General features: G+C 46.0%; 1 protein-coding gene and 1 long non-coding RNA gene across 9 annotated transcripts in view; one reads left to right on the forward strand and one right to left on the reverse strand.

Moving 5' to 3' along the window:
• tiam2a (TIAM Rac1 associated GEF 2a) overlaps nt 1-19784 on the forward strand; it is a 61152-nt gene extending 41368 nt beyond the window's left edge. For all 7 annotated transcript variants that reach the window (XM_040049040.1, XM_040049036.1, XM_040049037.1 and 4 more), the window contains 12 exons: nt 9754-9987; nt 10498-10566; nt 12047-12172; nt 12939-13047; nt 14852-15031; nt 15220-15338; nt 15628-15736; nt 16021-16079; nt 16174-16276; nt 16505-16598; nt 17346-17500; nt 17756-19784. In XM_040049040.1, the coding sequence (XP_039904974.1) occupies nt 9754-9987; nt 10498-10566; nt 12047-12172; nt 12939-13047; nt 14852-15031; nt 15220-15338; nt 15628-15736; nt 16021-16079; nt 16174-16276; nt 16505-16598; nt 17346-17500; nt 17756-18450 (2052 nt within the window). In that variant the 3' untranslated portion in view covers nt 18451-19784. The remainder of the gene's footprint in view (nt 1-9753; nt 9988-10497; nt 10567-12046; nt 12173-12938; nt 13048-14851; nt 15032-15219; nt 15339-15627; nt 15737-16020; nt 16080-16173; nt 16277-16504; nt 16599-17345; nt 17501-17755) is intronic.
• LOC120744567 lies at nt 12921-21313 on the reverse strand. 2 transcript variants are annotated; one of them, XR_005698391.1, is made up of 3 exons: nt 21264-21313; nt 16145-16248; nt 12921-13037 (listed from the first exon to the last, which is right to left on the reverse strand). It is a non-coding gene; the product is annotated as an uncharacterized LOC120744567 (long non-coding RNA). The 2 variants fall into 2 exon arrangements; XR_005698392.1 differs by lacking the exon at nt 21264-21313 and adding an exon at nt 16463-16580.
• Nucleotides 21314-24771: the final 3458 nt, after the last annotated feature.

Raw genomic sequence — 24771 nt, forward strand, 5'->3', positions numbered from 1 at the left:
TATTTAATGCCCTTCAAAGCTGTGTATAGTCGTCGCTGCTGCGATTGTGAGTGCATGTTTGGCAAGTTGCTCATTATGTAATGCAGACTAAATGAAAAAGGGAGCAGGCATCATTGATGGCGATACAGGCGACATGTTTGTAAAAAACGTTAATCGTAGCTGCCACGTGTTTGACCCGAGGTCAGCCGGGAGGTGGACTCTTGCTGTCGTCTCCTCTCTGTTCGTCTCTTGTTGTTTGCCCGGCGACGTGAGTCAGTCCTGTTGCTGGGATCTGCACTGCACCACTGCTGCTCAGCTCCCTGCCGTTTCTGTTTTCCCGAGGAACGAATGGAAGATGGGAAGGTGTGCGGCTGTGCGCGAGAGAGGGAGGTTTATGAGTGTGTGCGTGTCTGTGTCACTCGTGCCACTGGATGTGTGCACATTGCCACGAAAAAGGAGAAAAGGGCTCCCCCTTTGCATCGGTGGGAATCAACCACTGTGAAGGAAATTAAAAAGAAATAAAATACAGGGTGAGATATCGGTGCTGGTAAATCAGATTTTTGCTGCTGCGCACAGAAGGATTTAATCAACGCACAGCCATCAGTTTGTTCTCCAGGGCGTGCAGAAAGAAATCGAGTCACCGGGTAGAAAACCGGCCATGCATCAGCATAGAGCTGCACACGTGCATGCACACGCTGCTCGCACAGTCGATAGAGATTGATGGAAGGGAAGGACCAATTTCAAGCCTCTTGTCACACATGCGATCAGCTGCCTCAACCTGACTGACCGTTTTTGATTAATTAGTCTATTGCAGTCCAATTTGTGCTTATTACAAGTGTGAAACGCTTACCAGGCAAAGTTAACGGCTTTGTTTACCGTTGAGTTAATGATTGTGTCTATTATTTAATGAAACGTTTGGATGTAGAGCGCCATTGCAATCGGTTTAACACAGTGTTGTTGTACCATAATGAGCTGAGCCACTCAGCAGACGAAGTGAACTAAAGTGGTCTGAAAGACGTGAGCGGAGCCTCGATTGGGACTTCTCTGCTTGCGGGTCATCGCCAGATTCTCGCACATTCCGTTCAGTTTGTTCTGCTTGCAGACGATTGCAGGGGGGAGGTGGAGCCTATCCCAGCTCTCACAGGACAGGTAGTCAATCCGCCGCAGAAAACCATTGACACCTACAGTCAATAGAGAATGACCTAACCCCACTGGAGAACATCCAAACTCCACACAGAAAGGCCCCGGACTGCATGTGATGCATCGGCGCTAACCGCCGCACTGCTGCGCTAGAACATAAGCATCTATAGAATGCTGTGCAATCCCATTAGGCAGATGGAAGGATGTGGGCAGTAATCTGGTTTCACCACATGACACCAGTCCGCATGCAAGTGATTGATTGAAATCATTTAAATTCAAGTTTCCCAAGTTTGTTCTGAGGGTTTAATCGACTTCTTTCACTTATTGGGAAAACTGCGGTTAAAATAATCAATAAGGAAACGGACCAGTCAGTGCAGCTTTGAGCTCAGGTGTATTGTATATGTGTCCTTGTATATGATCGAGCCTCGGTTTGATGGTAAACTACTGCAGATGCCAATTTGCGTGACATAATAAATTCTGCGGTTTGTGTTTGATGCAATGCAAAGCAAAGCAGACGGTCATCTTTTGCATTAAACCAAAGGTTAAACAGCGGACAGACGTATTAAGCTTCTTTGCATTTGTCCAGACAAGACATTTCACTAAGAGCATTTGAATGGACTTATGAAGAGCGCTATGACTGGAGCCATGCTCTGTCTGGATGTCAGTGCAGCGAGATTTGGCTTGATTCAGGCAGTGATGTTATTAAGTTGAGTAATAAGCAGGCTCGCATCGTTTGTTCACATCTTTACTCTTCAGCTCTCTGGACTCTGGCACCTGTCTGCAGGCTGGACGAGTCTGAGGTGTTTTAATGTTTTAAAAGCCTGTGAGGAGGATGTTTCAGTTCTCCCCTCTTATCATGGATCCCAAACTTCAAAACGTTGGCACATGCCTGCAGATGTGAGGTTGTATCTTCTTCTTCACAGATGATTTTGTCTTCCTTGAAGCTACCGTCACCCCCCTCTAAACTTGAGCAGACGTGTGTGAGGGGTGGGTAGGTGTGGGTAATTTGTGGAAGTGCTTGTGTGTTATGACTAAGCCCATCAGCCGCCATCTGGCCACGAGCATGCTAATAATCTAGGCTTACTGCTGTCAGCACAGTTAATGCTAGCCTTCCCCTGCTCAGTCCACTCCACAGTAAGAACTTCCAGACGTGGAGATAAAAACTGAGTGACGGAGGAAGCAACGGGGATCCCGATGCACAATGACCCAGCATGGCCATGGCATTAGCAGAAAAGGATGAGGATCCCCGGCCATGCCTTTGCCTCACCATCTTATTTGAGCTGCTTCAGAGGGGCCGGTCGCTGGTTCAGGCCTTTGGCGCAGTCGCAGCCATGTGCTGCTGCTGGTTCTGGCCGTTTGGCTGCAAAGCTGAGGAAAAATCCCCGTTCTTAGGATCTGCGCTTCTCAGGCTGGGACGGCTCCTGAAAGACAAGCTGTCCTGCGTGGTCCAGGACCTGACCGCCTGCTTGTCCTGCCAGAGAGACTCCAAGGAAGACAAACAGCCGGTAACTGTGGGCGAATGGGCTCGTGGTTTTCTGTGTGGGGCTGGGACGGCTGATAGTACAGACTCTTCACACTTTAAGCTGCAAAGTTTCACACAACCAGCCCACATCCCTCTGTGTGCAGTAAAAATAATCTAACAAATGCAAGCATGGAGTAGTTTTACTGTCAGAGGCTCTTAGCAGTAATGAAACAACGTGTGCTTGCAGCTCGGTTTTAGGCTCGTGGTGACGGCAGGTGGAAGAAGGTGAAGAGTCATAGTGTTGGGATACACTGGGATAGTGTCTTCCCAGCATTAATGCTATGATGGGAGTGTACTTGCAGTGTACTTGTTAATAAGTAGTTGCTGTCTTTGTTGCTGTATCGTGGATCCTTTGCTTCTGATTCACACAGAGTCTATTCTGGGTCAGATGCGGTCTAGAGAACGACGTTTGCCATTACTGTGAATTATTTGTCACCGAGAGGTGTTTAACATCAGCAACAAGCATCGCCACTTAACCTTTTATTTAGTTGTGGGCATCCCTTTGAGAGGGAACAGCATAGAGTCGTGGCATTACTTTGTCTTCTGGCTTTAATGCAGTGGAGTGCATGTGAATAGCCTCGGGGGCTGAGCAGAACGGGTGTTTTAATGTGAAGCTGGCTTCATTATTAAAACACACTCCTCTCTCAAAGTCCTCGGAGACTTGGCGGAATAATATTTGTTTAGGATGAATAATAAAAGGCGTAAATGGGCTCGAGCGGAGCGCGACGGGGCCGGCCCTCCCCGCTCGTATTTCTCTCTCCTCCCCTCTGCTCTGTTTGATTTATGAGTGCGCGTCTTCTTTTATTGAGCTTTGAAAAGAAGATGGCATGGTGGCACTATAGCCCACTAACACGGCAAATGAATCACCGGCCTGCCCACCGGCCACAGGCCTCCGCTCTTTCTCGCGCGCTCTCTTTCTCGGCCTCACGGTGTCATGACAAGGCCGTTTCTTTTGAAGGATGGTTGACGCCAGCCCCGGGGACACGCCTGTTTTTCATGCCCTCCTCCTTATCTCCTCTCTCCCCGCATTTGTTTGTTTATTCCTGCAAAGATGGGGCTCCTCCGCCGGTAAAGCGCGAGGCTTCTCCTTTGATTTGAGCAACGTTTCATCTGCAAGGCAGACTGAGCTCTGTACATAATGACTCCATCGGAGCATTAAAAGGGAGATAGAGATGCTGTTTAGTGTTTATCTTGCATCCTCCCACTCTGACAGAGCTCAGCTGTGTTTTCTTTTTCTTTTGTTTTCTCCAAGTGTTTTTGCCCAGACTTGGAGAAAATAAGTGAGACTTAATTATGCAGCGGCATGCTTTACTAGCTTACTCAATATAAAAATATTGTACGTGCATGTGGATGTGCACACGAACTGAAAACACTGTCTCTTTAAGGAGACTGAGGGCGTAGACGGATGACCGCGGGGTGAGAGGAGTCTGGCACATGTGGAAGAGTCCAAATTTAAACGGAACTTAATCTCGTTTGGTGCAGTTTGTAAAGTTTAGTCCCGATATGCCAAAGCTGAGGATGCTCCTGCTCAAATCTACTGGACTTGGCAGGAAGACGTCTGTTATTATGCATTCACTGAGTCTGGTGCAAATGTATAAGACGAGGACTGAAAGCAGGTGATTAGCTGTATTCAGTGTTGGGGAGTAACGGAATACATGTACCGCCGTTACGTATTTAAAATACAAAATATGAGTAACTGTATTCCGTTACAGTTACCGTTTAAAAAGGTGGTATTCAGAATACAGTTACTTTGTTGAAATAAATGGATTACACGGCGGTACTTTCCTGTTTCATTTTGTCGCAGGTCAGGACTGTTTGGGTTTTGTTTGACAGCTACGTTCTGTTGTTCCAGGCGGCAGCGTTACGGTTGCCATGGTTACAGGGCGACGCTCTCTCTCTCTCTGCGACTGTGTGTTTCCTGGGTGAGAGAGCGCCTTTTCGTTGTTGTTGTTGTTGTTGTTGTGCTAAGCTAACAGGCAGAATGCTACAAGCATAGCTCTAAAGAATGTAGCATCATGGGCAGTGTAGTCCGTGTTGCAGGGAGAATGGACTGCCATACACGTTATGGGTCTGTGAGCGCGAGGAGGGAGAAAAAGGGGAGTGGAAAGGTACGAGTTGTCATCGAGGAAAAACGGGAGCTGGAAGCATGTAAATATAATAATAACCACTTCAGCCAAGAAGAGTGCCTGACGGAGCCCAGTTGTAAGTAAGCTATTAAGACTCGACTGTACACCGTGTTCGTGTTTTCCTCCGAAAACAATAAGTTCCGTTGGAGCAGTCTTTCAACGCCTCTCTCTGTCTCTCGCAAGAAAAGTTGACCCACACAACAAAGTAAAGCTATTTTTCGGCTACGAGCCGACAGGGACCCCGCCGTATTAGCCAGAGGTCCCTTTACTACAGTTCGGAGTCGCGGACCTTCAGTAACAGTAATAAATCACACAGGAATAGTACATTCACGTTGTTGTAAAAAGCATGATAATATATTAAGTAATCCAAAGTATTCAGAATACGTTACTGTCATTGAGTAACGTAACGGAATACGTTACAGAATACATTTTGGGGCATGTATTCTGTATTCTGTAATGGAATACATTTTAAAAGTAACCTTCCCAACACTGGCTGTATTTAGAAGCTCTGCTCTAGCTGATGATGATTGCCTGCTTAAAAAAACTGGGAAGTTTGGTGTGAAGGCTTTGCAGACAAACTTGCCCAACGGGCAACAGCCGGGGGTTAAGTTGCGAAAGAGGAAGCGCCACAGCCTTGGTTTGCATCAGGCTGCGAACTGTTGTCAGATGCCGTTCCCTTTCTCCTCCACCGCTCCCCTCCCGCTGTGCGCCGCCACCATGAGTCAAAATGAGATGTTCATGTCACGTTTACTACAAAAACATCGAGGACCTGAGAACTGATTGTGATTCCACACACCTACTGGCAGAACTTGAAACGCAGGTCTGCAGTGTTAGATGCAGTTTGGTGTCTTACACGTCTATACTGCATTTATACAGCATTTTACAACCAGGCAGGAAGCTGCAGTGCAAGTAGAAGTAAAAGAACAGTAGCAGGAAGCTATAGGACAATAACTAAACTTCCTAATTGTAATCCCTTACATTTATTTACCCGAGTGAGGCGAGAAAAATGGTTCCATTATAGTTTGTTGTTAAAACCATCCAGCATCTGTTTATTTCTGTCCACATGTAGTAGCCCGCGAGCGAGCGATGCATGTCATGTTTTATTCTTGTACGAGGCCATAGTTAACATTCCTGCACTGTTACCCCCACCGGCTCAGAGCCTCCCAGTTTTGAGTCAGCCATTCCTGTGTGTGTGGAGGTAACAAGCCAGAACAGTCTGCATTGTACTGTCGCTATTGAGAGACTGGACCCAGATACAGCCCCCAGCCTCTCAATTCAGCTCTCTGGAAATCACACCAGCGAGGTCACCTGGAGCCGAACAGGAGAGGAAGAAGCGGAGGAAGAAGAAGGAGGCATATCTGGAGGCAAACGGACAAAAGGAAGTAGGATGGATGGCAGTCTGTGGCGGTAGAGACATCGGAAGAGCAACGCTGATACGCGGCGACAGAGAGTAATAGCTCCTGGAGGAGAAATTCCCCCACAGGCCAAGTGGCCAGACCGTCCGCTACGGACTGATATGCAAAACAAGCAGGCAGCAAGCACTTTTTCTCTGCCTACGCTCACAGACCAGTGGCCACTCCGCCCCAGAGGCTGAGGTGCACTGAAGTCTGAGGGTTCTGACTTGGGCCTGATGGAGAGACGGGCAACGGCGAGCTAAAGAGAAACCACAGAAGAAGAAGGAGGAGGAAAGTTGATGAGGGTATTTGACTGATCATCAGAGGGAATTAAAAAAAGAATCGAGGCAGGTCAAGTAAACTTCAGAGCTCACTCTCTCCGAGCTGTTATGCCAACGTCCAGAGGAGGCCGGCTACGCAGGAAGAGCTGCTCGCTCGCCCGCAGGACCCAACAGCAGGCCACGGCAGCATGGAGGCTGCTCTACAGACTGCTCGTCATGGTGACTCGCAGACTGGGAGAGGTAGTGGATGTTTAAACCTTAAAATATGAGCTTCAGTAGGAGATTTTAGAGCCATCAGGATTAAACATTTAAACAGATGTAGTCTGGCTTCGCTGGAGAAGGAAGCTAGGTGTAGGTTGTGCTTGATTGTTGTGTTTTGGGATGTTTGGATTGACAGTAAAGTGTTTTTATTTGACTTGACGTTGGAATTAAAATCTCTGGCTTTGATTTCGGGGATCTAGGAAACGGACAGCTGGCAGACGAGCGGAAATAAAAAGAAATGCAGCTGGAAATGCGTCACAGACAAAATAAGAAGAATTCTTCTCCAAATTGGTTTGAGCAGAAGTCGAAACACTATCCCCGGCTGACACCTGTCAGCAAGAAAACCTGATCAGGAATTCACAGCAGCGCTGTCAGATCCACTTGTTTTCCGTGGCGCTCCCGGGCTTTTCTCCCGCCTCTGCTGGTTCACGTCCTCAGCTCTTAATTGGTTATTTGGGCTAGCTGTCAGGCTGTGTCGGTGGGATTGTTGTGAGGCGAATGCATTTCCTGAGTCATGACTGCGTGGCGTCCACCCACCAGCTTTCCTTCTCTCGTCACGCTCCGGTGCGGGCGTCCGTCATTAGCGTTGATGAAAATCTTACTAAGCGACCTGTGTGAGAGCTGAAAGTGTTTTCCCCTCCTCCCCCCACCCCACCCGGCTCCTCCATCATCTCGTTTGTGTGTGTGGGGGTGTAACAAGAATCAAGTCGGCACTTGAATGGAGGTCTCTAAAGACCTGGGCAAACCTCACCTTCGGGTGCCAGAGCTGAAATAAAACACAGTTATCTGTCTGCACAAGGATGCTCTCTTCTGTCTGGAGATACCAGCGGGCTGTTTGATGAATATGTCGTGCTGATATCCTTCAACCTTTGTGTTTCCTTCAGGCAGCCCCCCCACCGTCTGCCTCCACGGTGCATTATGGAGTTCTCCCAAAGCGTGTATCAGTGAATGAAGGCTGACTGGTGCTGTGTGTGTGGCAGCAGCATCAGTGCTGGAGGTGGATTTTATGATCTTTAAAGGGATAGCCTGTGTCAACAGCTCTACTTATGTTCCAATATCCTCGTGTTTCTTTGAATTGCTTCAGATTTGAAAGCGTTTAAATGCTAAATGACACGCGCACAGTCGCATTAAATGTTTCCTGTCACCTCAAACATGCTCAATATGACATGATGCTAGCTTTAGCTAAAGAAAAATGCTATTTGTGAGCAGCATTACTGCTGCGTTGCTGTGGGTTCTCACTGCAAACATTTATACAGGTATGTCTGCAGCATGAGTGCATCTTGTGCTCTCCACTAGGAACATTAGTCCCTACATCAGAGCACAGGGAGACTTCAAGTCCCCTCATAATTATCAGCCCACATTCAAAGACCTCCAGAGTGGAGCTACAGTGGGAGGTGGATCACTTGAAAGAGGCTTAGCCCAGACATACTTAAAGGGCATGGAGAGGAATTTTTCCCCCTTCCCTTTTTCTTCTCTCTTTTTCAGTCTTTGCACGCGCAGACGCACACGCACACACGCACACACACACACACACAGTCTTTGCTGGAGTATTGGAGGGCCGTCTCTGGAGTGACCATGTTATAATGAGCTAGCTGATGAGTCGCAAGCTTATTAATGGCAGACTTTATTATCTGCGGTCTCCCTGGGAACGGGCGGAGGTGGTGCTGGGGGGTTACGGGTCGTACCTCACACACACTGTGAGAAGATGCGTGACTCGGGTGAGCTCTCACACACTTCCTGGCAGCGTATCGGTTCTGTAGTGACAAAATGAAGGTTTTATCGATCCACGTCTGTTACTGCACAGTTTTGAGAGGGAGCTGCGACTGACTGCTTGCTTATGCAATATTTTAAATAGCAGCACATGCACGAGGAGGCAGAGAGTGCTGAGCAGCTGTTTTGTTTGGCGTCTTGGCTGTCCCGCCGTGCTGTGTTGCTGTGCAGCGGACTGGAACCTGCTATTACTGGCATTTATCAGCTCCTGCTGATTTTTTGTGACTGGCCACAGATTACAATGCTACATCATGCCATTCACTTGGAATAAGGGGGTCTGGGCATCATGAGGCCATTTTTATCACAAGCATCAAAGGTAATTGATAGCAGCAAAGCTTGCTGCAGTTGAAGTGTTTTGCTTGACACGCCTGTCAGGTAAGAAATTAGTAGGTAGGATTTTGATTACTTGAGCATAGTTTGCATGTATTGCAGTGCTTGCTAACTGCAACCCAAACATTGCAACAATGGTGTAAGTTGGAAACAACAGAGAGGTTTTTTTTCCCCTTTTGCTTCTTGTTTCCGTAGAATAGAGCAGCTCCTAATGGTTCACTTTCTGACACGACTGCTCTGAAAGTCTTACCTGCCACAGGCAAAACTTCACAGCGCGCTGCCGACGGCTGATGTTAAGTTTCCCACCCCGGGCGGTACAGTCCACTAAAATGGGATGCAAGCGATCTGCTTCTGTAGAATATTTTTGGAAATGCTGTGACGCTAAGTTCTTCATGGTGTTCCACCCATCAAAGGTGTAAGCTGGAAGAAATGACTCATTTATGTATGGAAGGTTGAGACTTCCTCTTCATCAAACACCAAATATTTCACACTAATATACGACCACTTGGGATTTCTTGCCATGTCAGACTGTCTGTAATCGACGTGACACAAAGCTGCATAACTGTCTATTATGGATTATGGAGAATAATGAAATGTGCTGTAATGCTATCTGCTGGGATATCCAGTTGCTAATTCTGTAAAGTCTTTGATGCAAAGCCAATTAGCACAGAGTACATAACTAAATCTCAGTAACACTCTTACTGTACCCAGGGGGATCGTTGACCAAGCGCAGGGTGGAGTGATCCACGTGGTTATTTTACACAGCTTTGGGGCTGCAGTCATTAGCTGTGGATGGTTAAATGAGGGATCTTTAAATGGATCCGTGAGAGTTTGTGTTCAGGCCCGTGCGTGTCATCATACAGTGCAATATCTTCTTATTTTATGCAGCTGACTATAATAATCCTGCCTAACCTACATACACCACCTTCTCTCTCTGTCGCCCCCTACAGAGCGTGGACACAGTGTGCACTCTCTACCACTCCTTCCAGGAAGGGTCAGGCTCGGGCAGCGGGGGTCTGATGGATCATGGCGGGGAACCCTCGGTGAGGCAGGGAGGGGATTTGGGCTCGAGCCCTACGGGAGACGCTGCCCTGCTCAGACCTTGCCCCAAGCATATGACGGCCACAGAGAGGTTACGCAAGGTCATCCAGGAGCTGGTGGACACGGAGAAGTCCTACGTGAAGGTGAGACCAGCAAAGACTGGGATCATGTTAGAATTTCTAATATTAAACTTCACATCATGATTTAGAAAGCTGTGCCCTTATTGTAAATTGGGTTTTTTTTTTTTTTTTTTTTTTTTTTTTTTTATGTAAGGTTACTTTAATAGATGATGAACAAGAGATCGGGAGCATAAAACAAGCATTCAGAAGAGTTTGTTAGCTGTAACTTGAGTAGTCGCTCAGCCTCTCTGGCCAGTCATTTTATAACCTTTTTTTCCCCACCTACCATTTTTCATTTAGTCTCCTCCCCCCACACGCCTCCTCTTCAGCCTGCAATTGAGGGAGAGGATTGTCTTCAAAGTGTGGCCTGATTTAGGCATCTTCACCATGCAACTAGGGGAGGGGAGGAGGTGAAAGCCCATATATCAACTTAATGAGTACAACAGTCCCCGCAAGGAGTGGGGGGGGATTAGGGGCTGTGGTGGTGATCTGATAAGAGGTTCAAAGGTTAAGTGCTGACCACTTCTGTTTCAGGACCTGACCTGTTTGTTTGAGATCTACTTGAAACCTCTACAGAACGAAACCTTCCTCACACTGGATGAGGTAGGTGGAGAATTATTTATCCTCCTATCGCACTCAACTATCCTTCTCCTATCACCCCACCCCGATCAGGTGGGGGTGATCTCTCCCCTGACCTGGTGTCCTGGCTCCCCCTTGCCGTGGCACTTATATCATACCTACTTCCTCACTCAGCCTAATCTGTTGTAGGCTTGGTTAGCATGGGGGGGTGTCTAGCCTTTGGACCCTTACTGGATACAGACACCCCAGGTGGGAATCGAACTTGTGATCCTCCGCTCCAAAGGTGTGTAGTCAAACCACTACGTTATCAAAAATGTCCGGTTATATTTTGGACCTCAGAGGGTTAATCCAACAACGACCAGGACAGAGAGCCCAGGGATCGAACCGGCGACCTTCCAGTTACAGGTGCGATTCCCAAACCCCTGAGCCACGGTCGAAACAGTGAAACTTAAATTAGACGTGTGTTTGTAGATGAACCGCACCATGTTGTGTAGCTTTCTGGATTTTAGACTTATTTATTATACAGACTATACAGTACATAAAATCAAAACTCATGTTTTATGTAACTAAAGTGTTTAATTATGTGGGCTACAGAAAGTAATTAAGTTCTAGACTATATTTATATGAAAAACATGTATACTTACTGCATTTGAATCATTGTAACCATCTGTAACCACCTGCATGTGGTTTGATTTTGCCACCCTAAGAAAACTTACGTATGCTAACTCTGTTGGACACCTAATATGTGGAGCTTTTATTATCCATCGATGAACTCTGCCGGGCCAAATCTCCCTCATAACTGCTCCAACTGCCTGGAGGACAAATTAACATTCTCGTCCGCAGACCTTCCGGCGTCTCAGAGGGCCACACCAATAAAGGGCGGCTTAAGAGCCAACCCACCTCAGCTTAATATGCCACGGCACGGCTGTCCACTGCACGTACTCTTCATTAAGGAAGGACTGTTTTTCTCCGTTTAACAACTCAACAGCATATATCGTTGCTGTAGCACGCAACTTTCCAGCTCTGTGACCTCAAACGTAGCACATCTCTCCCAAGTATTACCAAGACACACCAGCTGATGGGCCTCTAAGCATCGGGGCAAATTAAGAGGCCATTATTGGACACCGGAATGTGACCGGACACAGGACAGACAAGGGCACGTGAGCTTTTAATGAAAGGAAGTGGCGACCCTGGCTGGATGTGTCAGATAGCGCTTGTTACACAGCTGAAGTTTACTGTGTCCATTTATATGTGCTTTATTTGTGCGCGGCTGTAGCTTGTCCCTAAGTGCCTCTGTCAGAGATGGAGCCATCACAGTGGAGCTGTTATAACACTCTGGGGTGCCGTCTGCTATGAATTACAAGCTATCCTGTCTGTTTTTCCTCGTTGCCACACACTCTCTCACCCTCTGATGTTCTTTCATACATCCTCACCTGTCACCTGTGTCACTTCCTTCTCCTCCTCTTTCTAACTATTGTTCTACTTCCCTTTTGCCTCCTCAAAGATGGAGAGTCTGTTTGGCAGCCTGCCTGAGATGCTGGACTTCCAGAGGGTCTTCCTGCAGACCTTGGAGGAGAGAATTGCCTCGTCACCTGACTTTAGCACCCTGGAGACCCCCTCGCAGTTCAAGGTAAGCAGTGTTGGGAGGGTTACTTTTAAAAATGTATTCCACTACAGATTACATGCCCCAAAATGTATTTGTAACGTATTCTGAATACTTTCCATTACTTAATTTCCTGTCATTATGTGGGGTGTAGTAGAGGTGACATGGGCTGCGAGATTGAGACACAGACATTAGAGCCTCTTAATGCGCGTTTTGTTTGGGTTTCCACCAAATACCAAAAATAGGGAGGACATAGCCTAACATGAAACAGGAAACGACCACACTGTAATCCATTTATTTCAACAAAGTAACTGTATTCTGAACCTTTTTAAACGGTAACTGTAACAGAATACAGTTACTCATATTTTGTATTTTAAATGCATAACGCTGGTACGTGTATTCCGTTACTCCGTTAGGTAGAGAAACGTCACGCTGTTTGTTAAATATCTAAAGATTCAGTCCCGAATCCACACAGGCTACAGAGAAAAGAGGGATCTTTTAGGTGTTGGGTTTTAAGTAATTGAGGTGGTGCAACAGAAGCGTCATCGGCTGATTTATGGCCTCAGTGTGAGGAGGTGTGAGGTCTATCGATCGCGGCGGCGGTTCACTGGTCGGATTGTGAGCTGCTGAAAGCCAGTGTACTGAAAAGGCTGGGTGAGAGGAAGAGGACAGAGGGGGCATTTTGAAGGGAGGGCTCGGTGATTTAGTCGTGACTTCACATGTTCACACCCTCCAATCCTCTCTCGTGCTTTGTGTTCACACTGGTGTTTTTCCCCCCCCCATCTCTTCACAGAAGCTGCTGTTTTCCCTCGGGGGTTCATTCCTCTACTACGCCGATCACTTCAAGCTCTACAGCGGCTTCTGTGCCAACCACATCAAGGTCCAAAAGGTCCTAGAGAGAGGTACAACACACATCTTAATATTCTGCATAGTAACGAGAAACAGCATGCAAAAACAAACTAATCCACCTCCGCTAAATTTAGCTTCCGTGCTCCTGTGTTGCGTCAGAGGAAGCTCGGCCGCTCACGGCTGAAGGTTCGGTCTTCTCTTTTGGGAAGCAAATCAATTATGTATGAAAGTAAATGTCCCAGAGTGAGACGGTGGGTGAAAGCGAGGTGAGCGATGCCTCTCCAGTTTAGCACCAGTCCCGCTCCATCTCCAGCACCACGCACGAAGGAGCACACGGCTCTCCACCTTTCAGTTTGTGATCGACACTTTCAAAGCATTATCGCCCTTTTCTCCTCAAACAGATGATGTTTAAACAAATACATGCACATATAAATACTCTGGCTTTGGATAACCTTGTCCTCTAACAGCAGATGTGTGACCGTGACAATAACTCTCGCTTCTCCCACAGCATGTGACGCTGGAGAAATTTTAAAGTTGATTTATGCCTCCTCAGATGTTGGCCTTTCCGCCACTATTTGGGATGAATGCCCAGTAGAGAGAGGAGTGTAAGCAGATTGGCTTCTTAGCTGACGGGGGGGGGCTGTGTGGGATATTCCTCGAAGGAAGCAGCAGGGCTGATCTTTAACAGGATTAGATGGGACAAAATCACTAAAAAGTACCTTGAGGATGGTTAACCAGCAACACTTGAAAGCGTTTTAGGAACAGTCGAAATGATTTGATCTTGTAAATTATGTTAATGATATGCTTAAAAGCAGGCTATAAAAAGATGTTTTGCTGCAGAGGTAAAGCCTCCTGTTATTTTTTGAAGATGCAGATTATTTTTTTAACCAATTGTTCAGATATGTAGATGAATTAGGTAAAATTTTCCCCCCATAAGCATCTGTGATTTTGGCGTAGTGATTATTCCTGAGTGCTTCAGCATTCGGGCGGTGCCAGCTTGGCACAAAATGGTTCCAAGTGTTTGAGTAAGGGAAATAGATGCCAGATATTCACCGGGTTTGTGCACCCGCTCTTTTAGCCAAAGCTTTAAATGACGGGTTGTGCTGCTCACAATTGACGACTGCAAACTGATATTTGAGCAGGAAGCATAATATTTGCTTAGTACGGATAAAACAGCCGAGTAGAACATAAGTGACGGCGTGCGAGTTTCTAGTTGGCTCAGCAAAACCGAGAACACCCAGCGCACTCTGGTCACGAGCAGCTGATCCACAACACATCGCAGAAATCTGCGGCTGTCGTGAGTCCTTTAAGTAATTATATACTCATCTCTGTCATCTTCATCCCCCCTCCTCTTCTGCCACGCCATGGGGCCCGGGTTGCCTTAGTTTCTGTTTATTTGTCGACTCGTTAATTGCCTGCCAATTACTCTGCGAGGCGTCGACGTGGCTGCACGTCTGTGGCTGGCAGTGCTATAATTAATACTTTAATGGCCCCCCTCGGTAACGCTGTGGAAGCATAGCGCTCGGGGAAAATGTCAGCACCTTTACCGAAGGCCTGCTCTGTCTTATACCTGCCGTTTCACGTTAACCATGCGGCCCCAACTTGGTGTTTTACCAGATTTAATGTTACAGCATCAAAGATTTACACTTTGATACCACAGTGGTCGTAGCAGGTGGAGAAGCCCACACTCCCCCCTGCTGGAGACGCATTATTGCACCGCGATTCTGCACTGACCCACATTTGCTTTAGTAGGTTAGAGCTTAATAACGTAGCCACGGTCCGAAACATAGACCAGAAGCAAAAAGAACAGACTGCTTAAAAAGATCCAGATTAAGTCTGAGTGTTTCTTTCCTTTAGCCAAGACGGATCAGACCTTCAAAGAATTCCTCGATGCCAGGAACCCCACCAAGCAGCACTCTTCCACCCTGGAGTCCTACCTGATTAAACCAGTGCAGAGGGTGCTCAAGTACCCCTTGCTGCTGAGGGAGCTGGTCTCCCTTACCGACGGCGACAGCGAGGAACACTACCACCTCACCGGTAGGAAGGCTGCACGCAATCAAGCGCTGTGCTATAAACAGGCCGTGCTGACACTCGGCATTTCGGTGTCACGTTAGTCGCACGTGGAAACATTAAGTGATAACCTTTGGCATTTTTCCAGTACAGGGTGAACACAGTCACCCACAGGGTCACGACTCGGTCCTGTTAACACTCTGTTGTGTCTGCAGAGGCCCTGAAAGCCATGGAGAAGGTGGCCAGCCACATCAACGAGATGCAGAAGATCTACGAGGATTACGGCTCCGTGTTCGATCAGCTTGTTGCCGAGCAGACTGGCCACGATAAAGAGGTGAATTAGTGTATTTTTGGTGGGGTTTCCATCAGTACATCAGAGCGCAGCAGTTTAGGTGATGCGCGCCTCTAGGGTCTGAATACATTTACAAATTGATGGAATATTTACTCAAAGCCAAATCATGTTTTCTATGTTCACGTATGCTTTCAGTGTTTTTAAATTTGCCTGAGCTTTGAGCCTGTGCACAAACCCGAGTGTGCAGTGTAACTCCATTCACAGACACGCTTAGTCTGAGCCTGCCTCGACTCTCTCTTAAACTGTCTGCCGTCCCTTGCGCCTCTCTCAGGTCACAGAGATCTCTATGGGAGAGTTTCTCATGCATTCCTCTGTGGTCTGGCTCAACCCTCATCCGTCGCTGGGCCGCATGAGAAAAGACCCCGAAATGACAGTTTTCGGTGAGTCGCTCCTTTTTATTTTTCAGTTTCCTTTAATTGTCACTCGTGGATGTTTGCAGTAGAGGAAGTGAATCGATATAAACCAGCTGTATTGGGTTTGCTGCACAGAATAGTGTGCAGAACAGAATTTTAATATCCATAGCTGTAACGCTGATATATGCTTTAAGGCTTCAAGCTGGCATTTAAAATGCTTCTGTGGTTGCGCTCCCTCAGTCGGCTTTCCCCAAGAGGCATGCACAGTCAAATCCAAGACGCTCATGTGTTCTCTCGCGCTCTCTCACCAGTGTTCAAGAAAGCAGTGATATTGGTCTGCAGGGAAAACAACAAGCTGAAGAAAAAAATGGTATGTTTGTGTCACGTTCCCACATCGAGTGCGTTTGGTGGGAAACGTTACATTTCCTCTCTTACCCCATTCTGCTTTTTTCTTGTAATGCCAGGCCAACCCTCGTTCGGCGCTCTCTCACGGAGATTCGGACCCCTTCAAGTTCCGCTGGCTCATCCCGCTCTCGGCTCTGCAGGTCAGATTGGGAAATACTGCAGGTAAGAGGCCGACACGCTGCCAAATTATCCCCAACAAATCACTCACAAAGTACATCCACTAAATCTCTCTCCTTTCATATTTCCCTCAGCCCATTCGCATTACCCACATGCCCACACATCTTCTGGCGTTTCTATTCAGCTTCCACCCCTCTTATCTCCCTCTGAAACCATAAACCATACACACACCGCATGATTAAAGGCCTCTCATTTATTTCCCGGCTCTTCTAGGAACAGGTACGCAGAGCAGCTGTATCTGGGAGCTGATTCACTCCAGGTCTGAAGTGGAGGGGAGACCAGAGACCGTCTTCCAGCTGTGCAGCAGGTCAGAGATTCAACTTTTAGGTGAAATCACAGCTGAATTGAGATTTCTAAAAACGCACCGATTTTAAGTTAATGCTACACTGGGAGCGAGTGCGGAGATCTGGGAGCATCGTGACATGGTGCGAAAACGAAGTCAGACAGCAAAAGAAATATGAGCAGTAAAATATTTTGACAGGTCGTCAACACAAAGGAAAACTCTGCAGACTAGTTTAGTCAATACAAACTGTCATGATGTTTGCAATGGGCAGTTTGTAGATCACTTTGAACGTCGGCCTCTTGTCCAAAGATGTTTGGATAACCTCTGGTTTTTAGGAGCCGTCACATTAATAATGACCCAGAATTCTTAAAGAATATAGTCTATCCACTGGAAATGGTTAATTAAGTTTTCTATTAATAGAACATTTTATCCATAATGTTAGATAATCAAATAAAGCTACTTCTTCTCTGCCCCCCCCCAAAAAGACCTATTAGGCTGTTTGCTTTCCTCCCATGCCCCCGTCTGCTGTTATTCTAGCATTTCATACAAACAGTCTACATGGGAACTGTAGCGAGAGAGCCTGTGACTAAATCAGTGATTCTCATTACATACTATGAAATCGGGATCAGTCCTAATAAATTACATCAGTAATTTCGCCGGGGACACAACGAACCCTTAGCAAATCTTCTTAATCTATATTTAGCTTGTGAAATCAAACTGAGCATGCCCCGTTCTCACGTTACTGCGATACCTCTGGTTTCTTCTCCTCAGTGTGCCTGAGAGCAAGGTCAGCATCATCAAGGTGATCCGCTCCATCCTCAGGGAGAACGTGAGGAGGAACATGAAGGGCGAGGGCACGCTGGAGAGGAGCTGTAAGGAGCACCTGGCTCCTCTGCGGAGCACCCTGCCTTCCTCCGCCAGGCTAGGTGGGTTTCTGAAGCGTTCTTATGGAGATCTTTCATCCAGTTTAGGTTGTATGAAACACTCCACACTCATTTTTAGTACCAGGCACGTCTTCCTGGGAAGGTTTCCTGTAAAAACATCTCTTTATAAAAATAATTCTTGTCGACTGGAATTTGAAGTCATTTGGCCGCCTAACGCTCGGCTGGCACTCGGCTGCTTATGCTGCAAGTGTTCAGCTCAGATAACAGTGGAATTTCCATCTCCACCTTTGTTTCTAGGTTCCTCTAGAGCTTCCTGGTTGTGCAAGCAGCCGCCTGCAGAGCTCTCCACCCAGGGCGAGGCTCCGAAGCTCGGGCCAGACTCTGACGAGGGAAGCCTGAGCAGTGGAACCTACAGTTTGTCCGGGGCTCCTCCAGCCCGCGTGTCCTCCGACTCACCCATCTTTCCAGTCCAGCAGAACTGGTCTCAGACACACGGCTCCAACTCTCAACCCCGCTCCACCTCTGTGAAAGAGTCTGACATTTTGAGCGACGAGGACGACGACGGCTTTAGCGAGGGGGGGACGAGAAGGGACAGCAGCTCCCCAACTAGTGCAATTGAAGCTCAGTTTCTCCAACTTAAACTGTCGGAGGATTCTGCGTCAGAAGGTGCACCGGCCCCCCGCGTTCAGCCCGAGGGTGTTGGCGACACCCCGGAGATGCAACCCAAATTAGTGCGAGGCCACTTCACCGCCGTTAAGAGGAAACCGTGCAGTTTCAGGAGGAGCCCGAGAGCCCTGTTGAAGATGAAGGAGCAGAGCAGGTCACTGGACAGCCAGACGGATGCAGCGCTGCCGTGTGGAGCCGTGGACCTCAACACGTTGCTGGAGAGAGAGTTCAGCGTTCAGAGTCTGACCTCGGTAGTGAACGAAGACTGCTTCTACAACCCAGCTGAGAGCGGTGCCACCGGCGCCTCGTCTCAGGTGTCAGCATAGATGGGGCAGACGTATACAGTACCTGGGCTACGTTAGTGGCCACCGAGGCAATGATTGCGAAGCTGTGCATGAACTTCAATACCTTTAAGTCCTCACACTCGCCCACACAAGGTTAGATGCAAACGACGTGTTCTGATGGCAGCTCGTCGGCTGGGACTGCGGCTTTCTTCCCCTAGAGAGGCAAAGCGCAGTGATTTCTGTCCCAGTGATGACTACAATGAATCTGCCAAGCACTGATGTGTGTCTGCATCGTCCTCAGCTCTCTGGGCTCTGCCTCCTCCCCACAAACCATCAGTGCGATGCTTTCCATTCAAGTTTGCCCCGCAGCTGCTGCTGATTGGCAGTTTTTATTGGGTTCTTGACCTTTTTCACGAAGAATGTCCTCGTCTGTCACTCCCAAACGTTGAGAGGCGGTGAAATCCACAGGACGCTGAGTTGAGTTTCTCAGGCAGACACTGGTGATTCGGCAAAGCTTGCCAGGCAACAGGCTTTTGTATCGATTCTGTGAAACCAAAAGAAAACGATTAATACACCGAACGCTGTACGAATTTCACTTTAGTATAAATATGAAAGGAGGCACTGAAGAAGAAAAAGGTGATCACAGACGCACCCAAAGAGCTGCAATGGTCAAGTGAGACTTCCTGAGAACAGGAGGCATCGGCTCAGGAAGGAGGCCGACTACAACTACGCCTTTTTTTGCTGTATTTCGTGCACTAAGAGTACACTGTTTGCCTACATATTTGAAATATCTGTACAGGTTGTATTGTTATTACTGCTGTTTTTAATTTATTTCTGGGTTTCATTATGTTTATTTTAACCTCTTTGGGTTAAGGCTTGAACTCGAGGCTACAGATTCGGTCGACTCTTAAATGAGAGAGAACAGTTTGAGAGTTAATCACTTCATTTTTAAATGCAGCTACTGGATTTGGTTGTGTTTCGCTCAAGATTGTAATTTCATGCATTGGGATGTACATGTTTTTACTCAGACGACTGATTTAAACTGCAATAATGTTTAAAACCCGATGATTTTAATGTTTATGTATCCTGTATATATAATCTTTTCTATCTTTGATACGTTTATGTATACTCATACATACTTGACACTGTACAGAAACGAAACAGGATCTTGCAGTAACACAGTTGATATTTTTGTAAAGAGCGTTTGCCATTACATTAAGTACACGTTTGTACTAAAGAAAGAAAAAAGGCAAACCACTACATGCTTTACCCTTTCAGCTGAACTCTACCATGCCTTTAATGCTAGCATACCAATGAATGTGAATGCTCCATTCTGATGGAACTGTTTTATAAATAAAAAAGTATATCTGTGAAAACCATTTCCAGCCTGCCCTTCAAAGGTGTCACTTCAGTTTTGCATATCCTTTATGTTTCATTGACAGGTAAGCGTCTCATCTTCGGCTCAGTCCCAGGGCTGGGCTTGATGGACGGTCCCCGATTAGCTGTCATATGATCCTGACGTTGGAAGCATACGGTGTCTCCTCAGAATACATAATTACTTGACAGAAGTGGGCCACGGCTACACGAAGAAAGACTTGGCAAAAGGCTTCACGCACACCGACAATTAATCTCCGTGATGGGAAAATATTTGTTTGCTCATTATTTAGCATCACCGAAAGCCCAATTCATTCGTCTTGTTAATTTCCCCCACGTAGCCCTAAATGCATAGCTCGACAGATCCTTCATTTTTGAGACATTTGCTGACATTTTGCCAAACAAGAGGAGAATATGGAATTAAATCCAGCAGCTTAAAGCGGACGGAAAGCCTGCTGTGTAACAGCCACCGAGCCTCTAAGTGATAATGATGTGAAAATATTTCACACTAAAGGTGTTAAACTCTGAACCGACTTAAAATACAAAACTCTAGCTGGAGTTGGCCGATATTAGACACAATAAAAGGTTATTGGTCACACCAGAACAGGTCCAGCAAGAAAATATGAGGTGAAGCAATCTGACATTTCCTCCTTAAAAATTCCATACTGTTGCTTTAACAGCACCAGGGGGGAAAAGGACGCTGCAAGACTCTTCTAGCACTTTGGCCATTGCAGAGTTTCACTGAGAGTTTTTAATGATACAGCGCACAGCCGATCATTCAAGTAACTGTGCACGGACAACGGTGCTAGAGTAACAGGAAGCCTGCTGTGCTCTTTTATTACCTAAGAGTTACTGGAATTTACAGTTGGTGACAAATCACCAGGGCATGAATACGTCATGAGGCTGGTTCAGTGGCTGATGGAGCAACAAGGATAAAAGGTGTACGGTTCTGGTTGGGCGTGATTTAGGAGAGGCTCTTAAACGGCTTAGAAAGCGTGCTTAAAAATGACTGTGGACCAAAATAACGTCATGAATGACTAATGTCAAATATCCTGCAGAGACCTCCTTAATAATGAGGTAAGAAGACTGTACTCCAACAATGGTAGAAATATTGTGACGTTATGTTAAACTACACTACAGTCAGTTAATTAAATACATTTCTTTTTGAATTACTTAAGTAAAATGGCCAAATAGACAGCATTTAAAGTGGCCCCGCCTCAAGCTGCTGTAATTTGAAGTTATTAATGCATCTGTTGTAACACTGATAGCAGAACATGACTCTGCTCTAATATTTCACTCTTAACACCAGGGCCGTGCAGAGAGGTTTAAAGGGGCGGGTGCTCAAAGTTAAAAAGGGGCACATTGAACCAGGCTGAATAACAACAACACACATTCATCAAGAATCTAATATGGGATCGCATCATACTATATCACTGTTGTGAGGTGGCGACAAGGCAAAGCAAACGTAGCCTATGTTTTACCTGATGGGTACAATGTTGCTGTTGAGGGGTTTCTGCTGCTCCTGCTGCTGATGGTGCTGGAGGGCAGGGTTGTGCTGGAGGGCAGGGTTGTGCTGATCTGAGACTGTAGACATTAAAAAGTCCATAGGAGAGATGGTAGCTGATTAAACAAGTGTCATGCGATAATAACAAAATGCAAAGATTGGTGACAGCGCTTGGAACCATAAGGCAACAAAAAACTGTGAGAAATAAATTAGGCTCTGCCTGTGAATCACTCTTTGCTTCTCTTCTTGCTTCCATCCCATCATTTCATATATCACTCTCCACTTGCTGTCTATCTGAGAACAAGGCACAACTTGTTATTGCAATAAACTATAATCTAATTATCCACACCTAACAACTCTTGCACTTAATCTAAAATAAAATGATGACAGAAAAATGTTATAGCCCTGCCTTTAGTAGCCTCACACAGCTCCTACTGTTTCCTCCTCATGTCCTTACCAGCCATGTCTGCACAATGTTATATCACAAGTAATATTTAAAAAAAAAAAAATCCATGTACATAAAACACACACATGCACGCACACACAGTGACATTTTAGACCTTCTTCAGAATACTGTATATACTATGGGCATCATGGTGCTGATCCAGAATCCTTACATTATTATTTATTACTAGAGCTACAATAATAAAGCAATGAGGAGGGGGAAGTAATAAATATGAAATAATGTCATTATGATGATTCCATTTGTTTCACTATCCACTCTGTGCAGGGGCAAAGCTTATTACATTTTTAAACAGATACAATAATTTTACTGCTGTAAAATCCAAATTTTGTCTTATTTAAAATATAAATCTGATATAATCTGCTTCTTAATGCATGTTCTTTAAAATACAGCGTGTGTTTTAAAACATTATAATAATGCATAATTACAGAGGACTCGAGTGGACTCGAGTCACATGACTTGGACTCGAGTCAGACTCGAGTCATTAATTTTATGACTTTAGACTTGACTTGAAAAAATGTTCTAAGACTTGTGACTTGACTTGGACTTTTACACCAATGACCTGGGACTTGAATTGGACTTGAACCGGTTTACTTGAAAAGACTTTTGATATTTTACCCCAAATATAAAATTTAACATGCATATTATATAGAGATTGAAAATGTGACGTCATTCAGGGGTAAAACCGCAACGGATTCTGGGAACTCGTGGCAAGAGGTACTAGCGCACGCAGGCTTTCAATTGAAATCAGTCACACACCGATAAAAAGAAACACAAAAATGGCAAGAAGCTGTTGTATTATTAACTGCAATAGCCGGTCGCATGACAGCCACGGGAAGCCGACGGGTAAAGAGATCGGTTGTTATCGGATTACGTCGTTGAAGAGAAATTGTTCGAGCCATGTTTCCGAAGTAACAAAGAGCCGACTGGATTGCAGCCATTCAAAGACCAAATATAACGTCCCAGAACACTCCAGCTCACAGGTTAGTCTGCTCAAGCATTTACACGAAGGTCAGTGTTTTTTAGTAGTTAACACATCATTTTCATAACATAATTGGTGATATAGGTTACAAGCAAGTCTGGCGCTGAACAGAAATTGTCGCGCTATGCTCCTTTGTTTATTGTGCATAAATAGTGAATTGTCCTGACACAATATTGCGTTTCGCTTCTGTTATTATGGTACATTGACAAAAACATATACTTTTATTCACAGGATAAAACAGTTTTTTTGTATCACTAATTGCCCAGTACGATTACAGCAAACAATATTATTGTCACTGCTACATTTCTGTAATGAACCAGAAATTATTTCCACTACTAATTAATTACCGTTGAGCTTAAAGGCCCTATTAATAAACGGTTAAGGAATGTGTATTTATGAAGACAATTTGTGAGACTGGTAAACTTATGATACGTACGATGGTCTTTCGTTCTACACCCCAGCCAACATTTATATGTGGGGCCCATATGGTTTGGAAATGGGCTGAAAAATGGGCCCCATATAGGATTGTCCGCGGGTTCCGTAATGGCCCCATATTAAATGCCCATATAGGTGTTATGTTAGGAAAATCTGGGAACTAAATGGGCCCCAACTGGGAAAAGTACACAGAAACCCACCTGGGCCCCATCTTTCAAGTTTTTGTGGGTACCATGTGGGCACCACATAGGCTAAAAAGTGGGTTTTAAGTGGGATTGTCCGCGGGTTCCATAATGGCCCCATTTTATAAGCCCATCTCGGTGTTATACTGGTAAAATCTGGGAACTAAATGTGCCCCAACTGGGCAAAGTACACAGAAACCCACCTGGGCCCCATCTTTCAAGTTTTTTGTGGGTACCATGTGGGCACCACATAGGCTAAAAAGTGGGTTTTAAGTGGGATTGTCCGCGGGTTCCATAATGGCCCCATTTTATAAGCCCATCTCGGTGTTATACTGGTAAAATCTGGGAACTAGATGGACCCCAACTGGGCAAAGTACACAGAAACCCACCTGGGCCCCATCTTTCAAGTTTTTTGTGGGTACCATGTGGGCACCACATAGGCTAAAAAGTGGGTTTTAAGTGGGATTGTCCGCGGGTTCCATAATGGCCCCATTTAATAAGCCCATCTCGGTGTTATATTGGTAAAATCTGGGAACTAGATGGACCCCAACTGGGCAAAGTACACAGAAACCCACCTAGGCCCCATCTTTCAAGTTTTTGTGGGTACCATGTGGGCACCACATAGGCTAAAAAGTGGGTTTTAAGTGGGATTGTCCGCGGGTTCCGTAATGGCCCCATTTTATAAGCCCATCTCGGTGTTATATAGGTAAAATCTGGGAACTAAATGGGCCCCAACTAGGCAAAGTACACAGAAACCCACCCGGGCCCCACCTTTCAAGTTGTTTTGTGGGTACCATGTGAGTACCACATAGGCTAAAAAGTGGGTTTTAAGTGGGATTGTCCGCGGGTTCCATAATGGCCCCATTTTGTAAGCCCATCTCGGTGTTATATTGGTAAAATCTGGGAACTAAATGGACCCCAACTGGGCAAAGTACACAGAAACCCACCCAGGCCCCACCTTTCAAGTTGTTTTGTGGGTACCATGTGAGTACCACATAGGCTAAAAAGTGGGTTTTAAGTGGGATTGTCCGCGGGTTCCATAATGGCCCCATTTTATAAGCCCATCTCGGTGTTATATAGGTAAAATCTGGGAACTAAATGGACCCCAACTGGGCAAAGTACACTGAAACCCACCTAGGCCCCATTTTTCAAGTTCTTAGTGGGTACAACATGAGGAAAACATGAGCTAAAAAGTTGGAATGGCATTAGCAGTGGGTTCTCTATTTGCATCTTATTTCTAGTTTGAATTGACTAAGTTCTGGCACTGAGTGGGCCCCATGTAGTAAAACAGTCACAAAATCAATTTTTCAGACGGCTAATACGGGTTCTGTGACACAAAGACACCAAATATATTAAAGCTGACCGCAAACAAAATGTAGTTTGTAAATAAAACCATTTCAAAAATCACGAGGGTACACAAAAC

The sequence above is a fragment of the Simochromis diagramma genome, unplaced genomic scaffold, assembly GCF_900408965.1.
Source record: "Simochromis diagramma unplaced genomic scaffold, fSimDia1.1 OVJJ01000305.1, whole genome shotgun sequence".
Lineage (NCBI taxonomy): Eukaryota > Metazoa > Chordata > Actinopteri > Cichliformes > Cichlidae > Simochromis > Simochromis diagramma.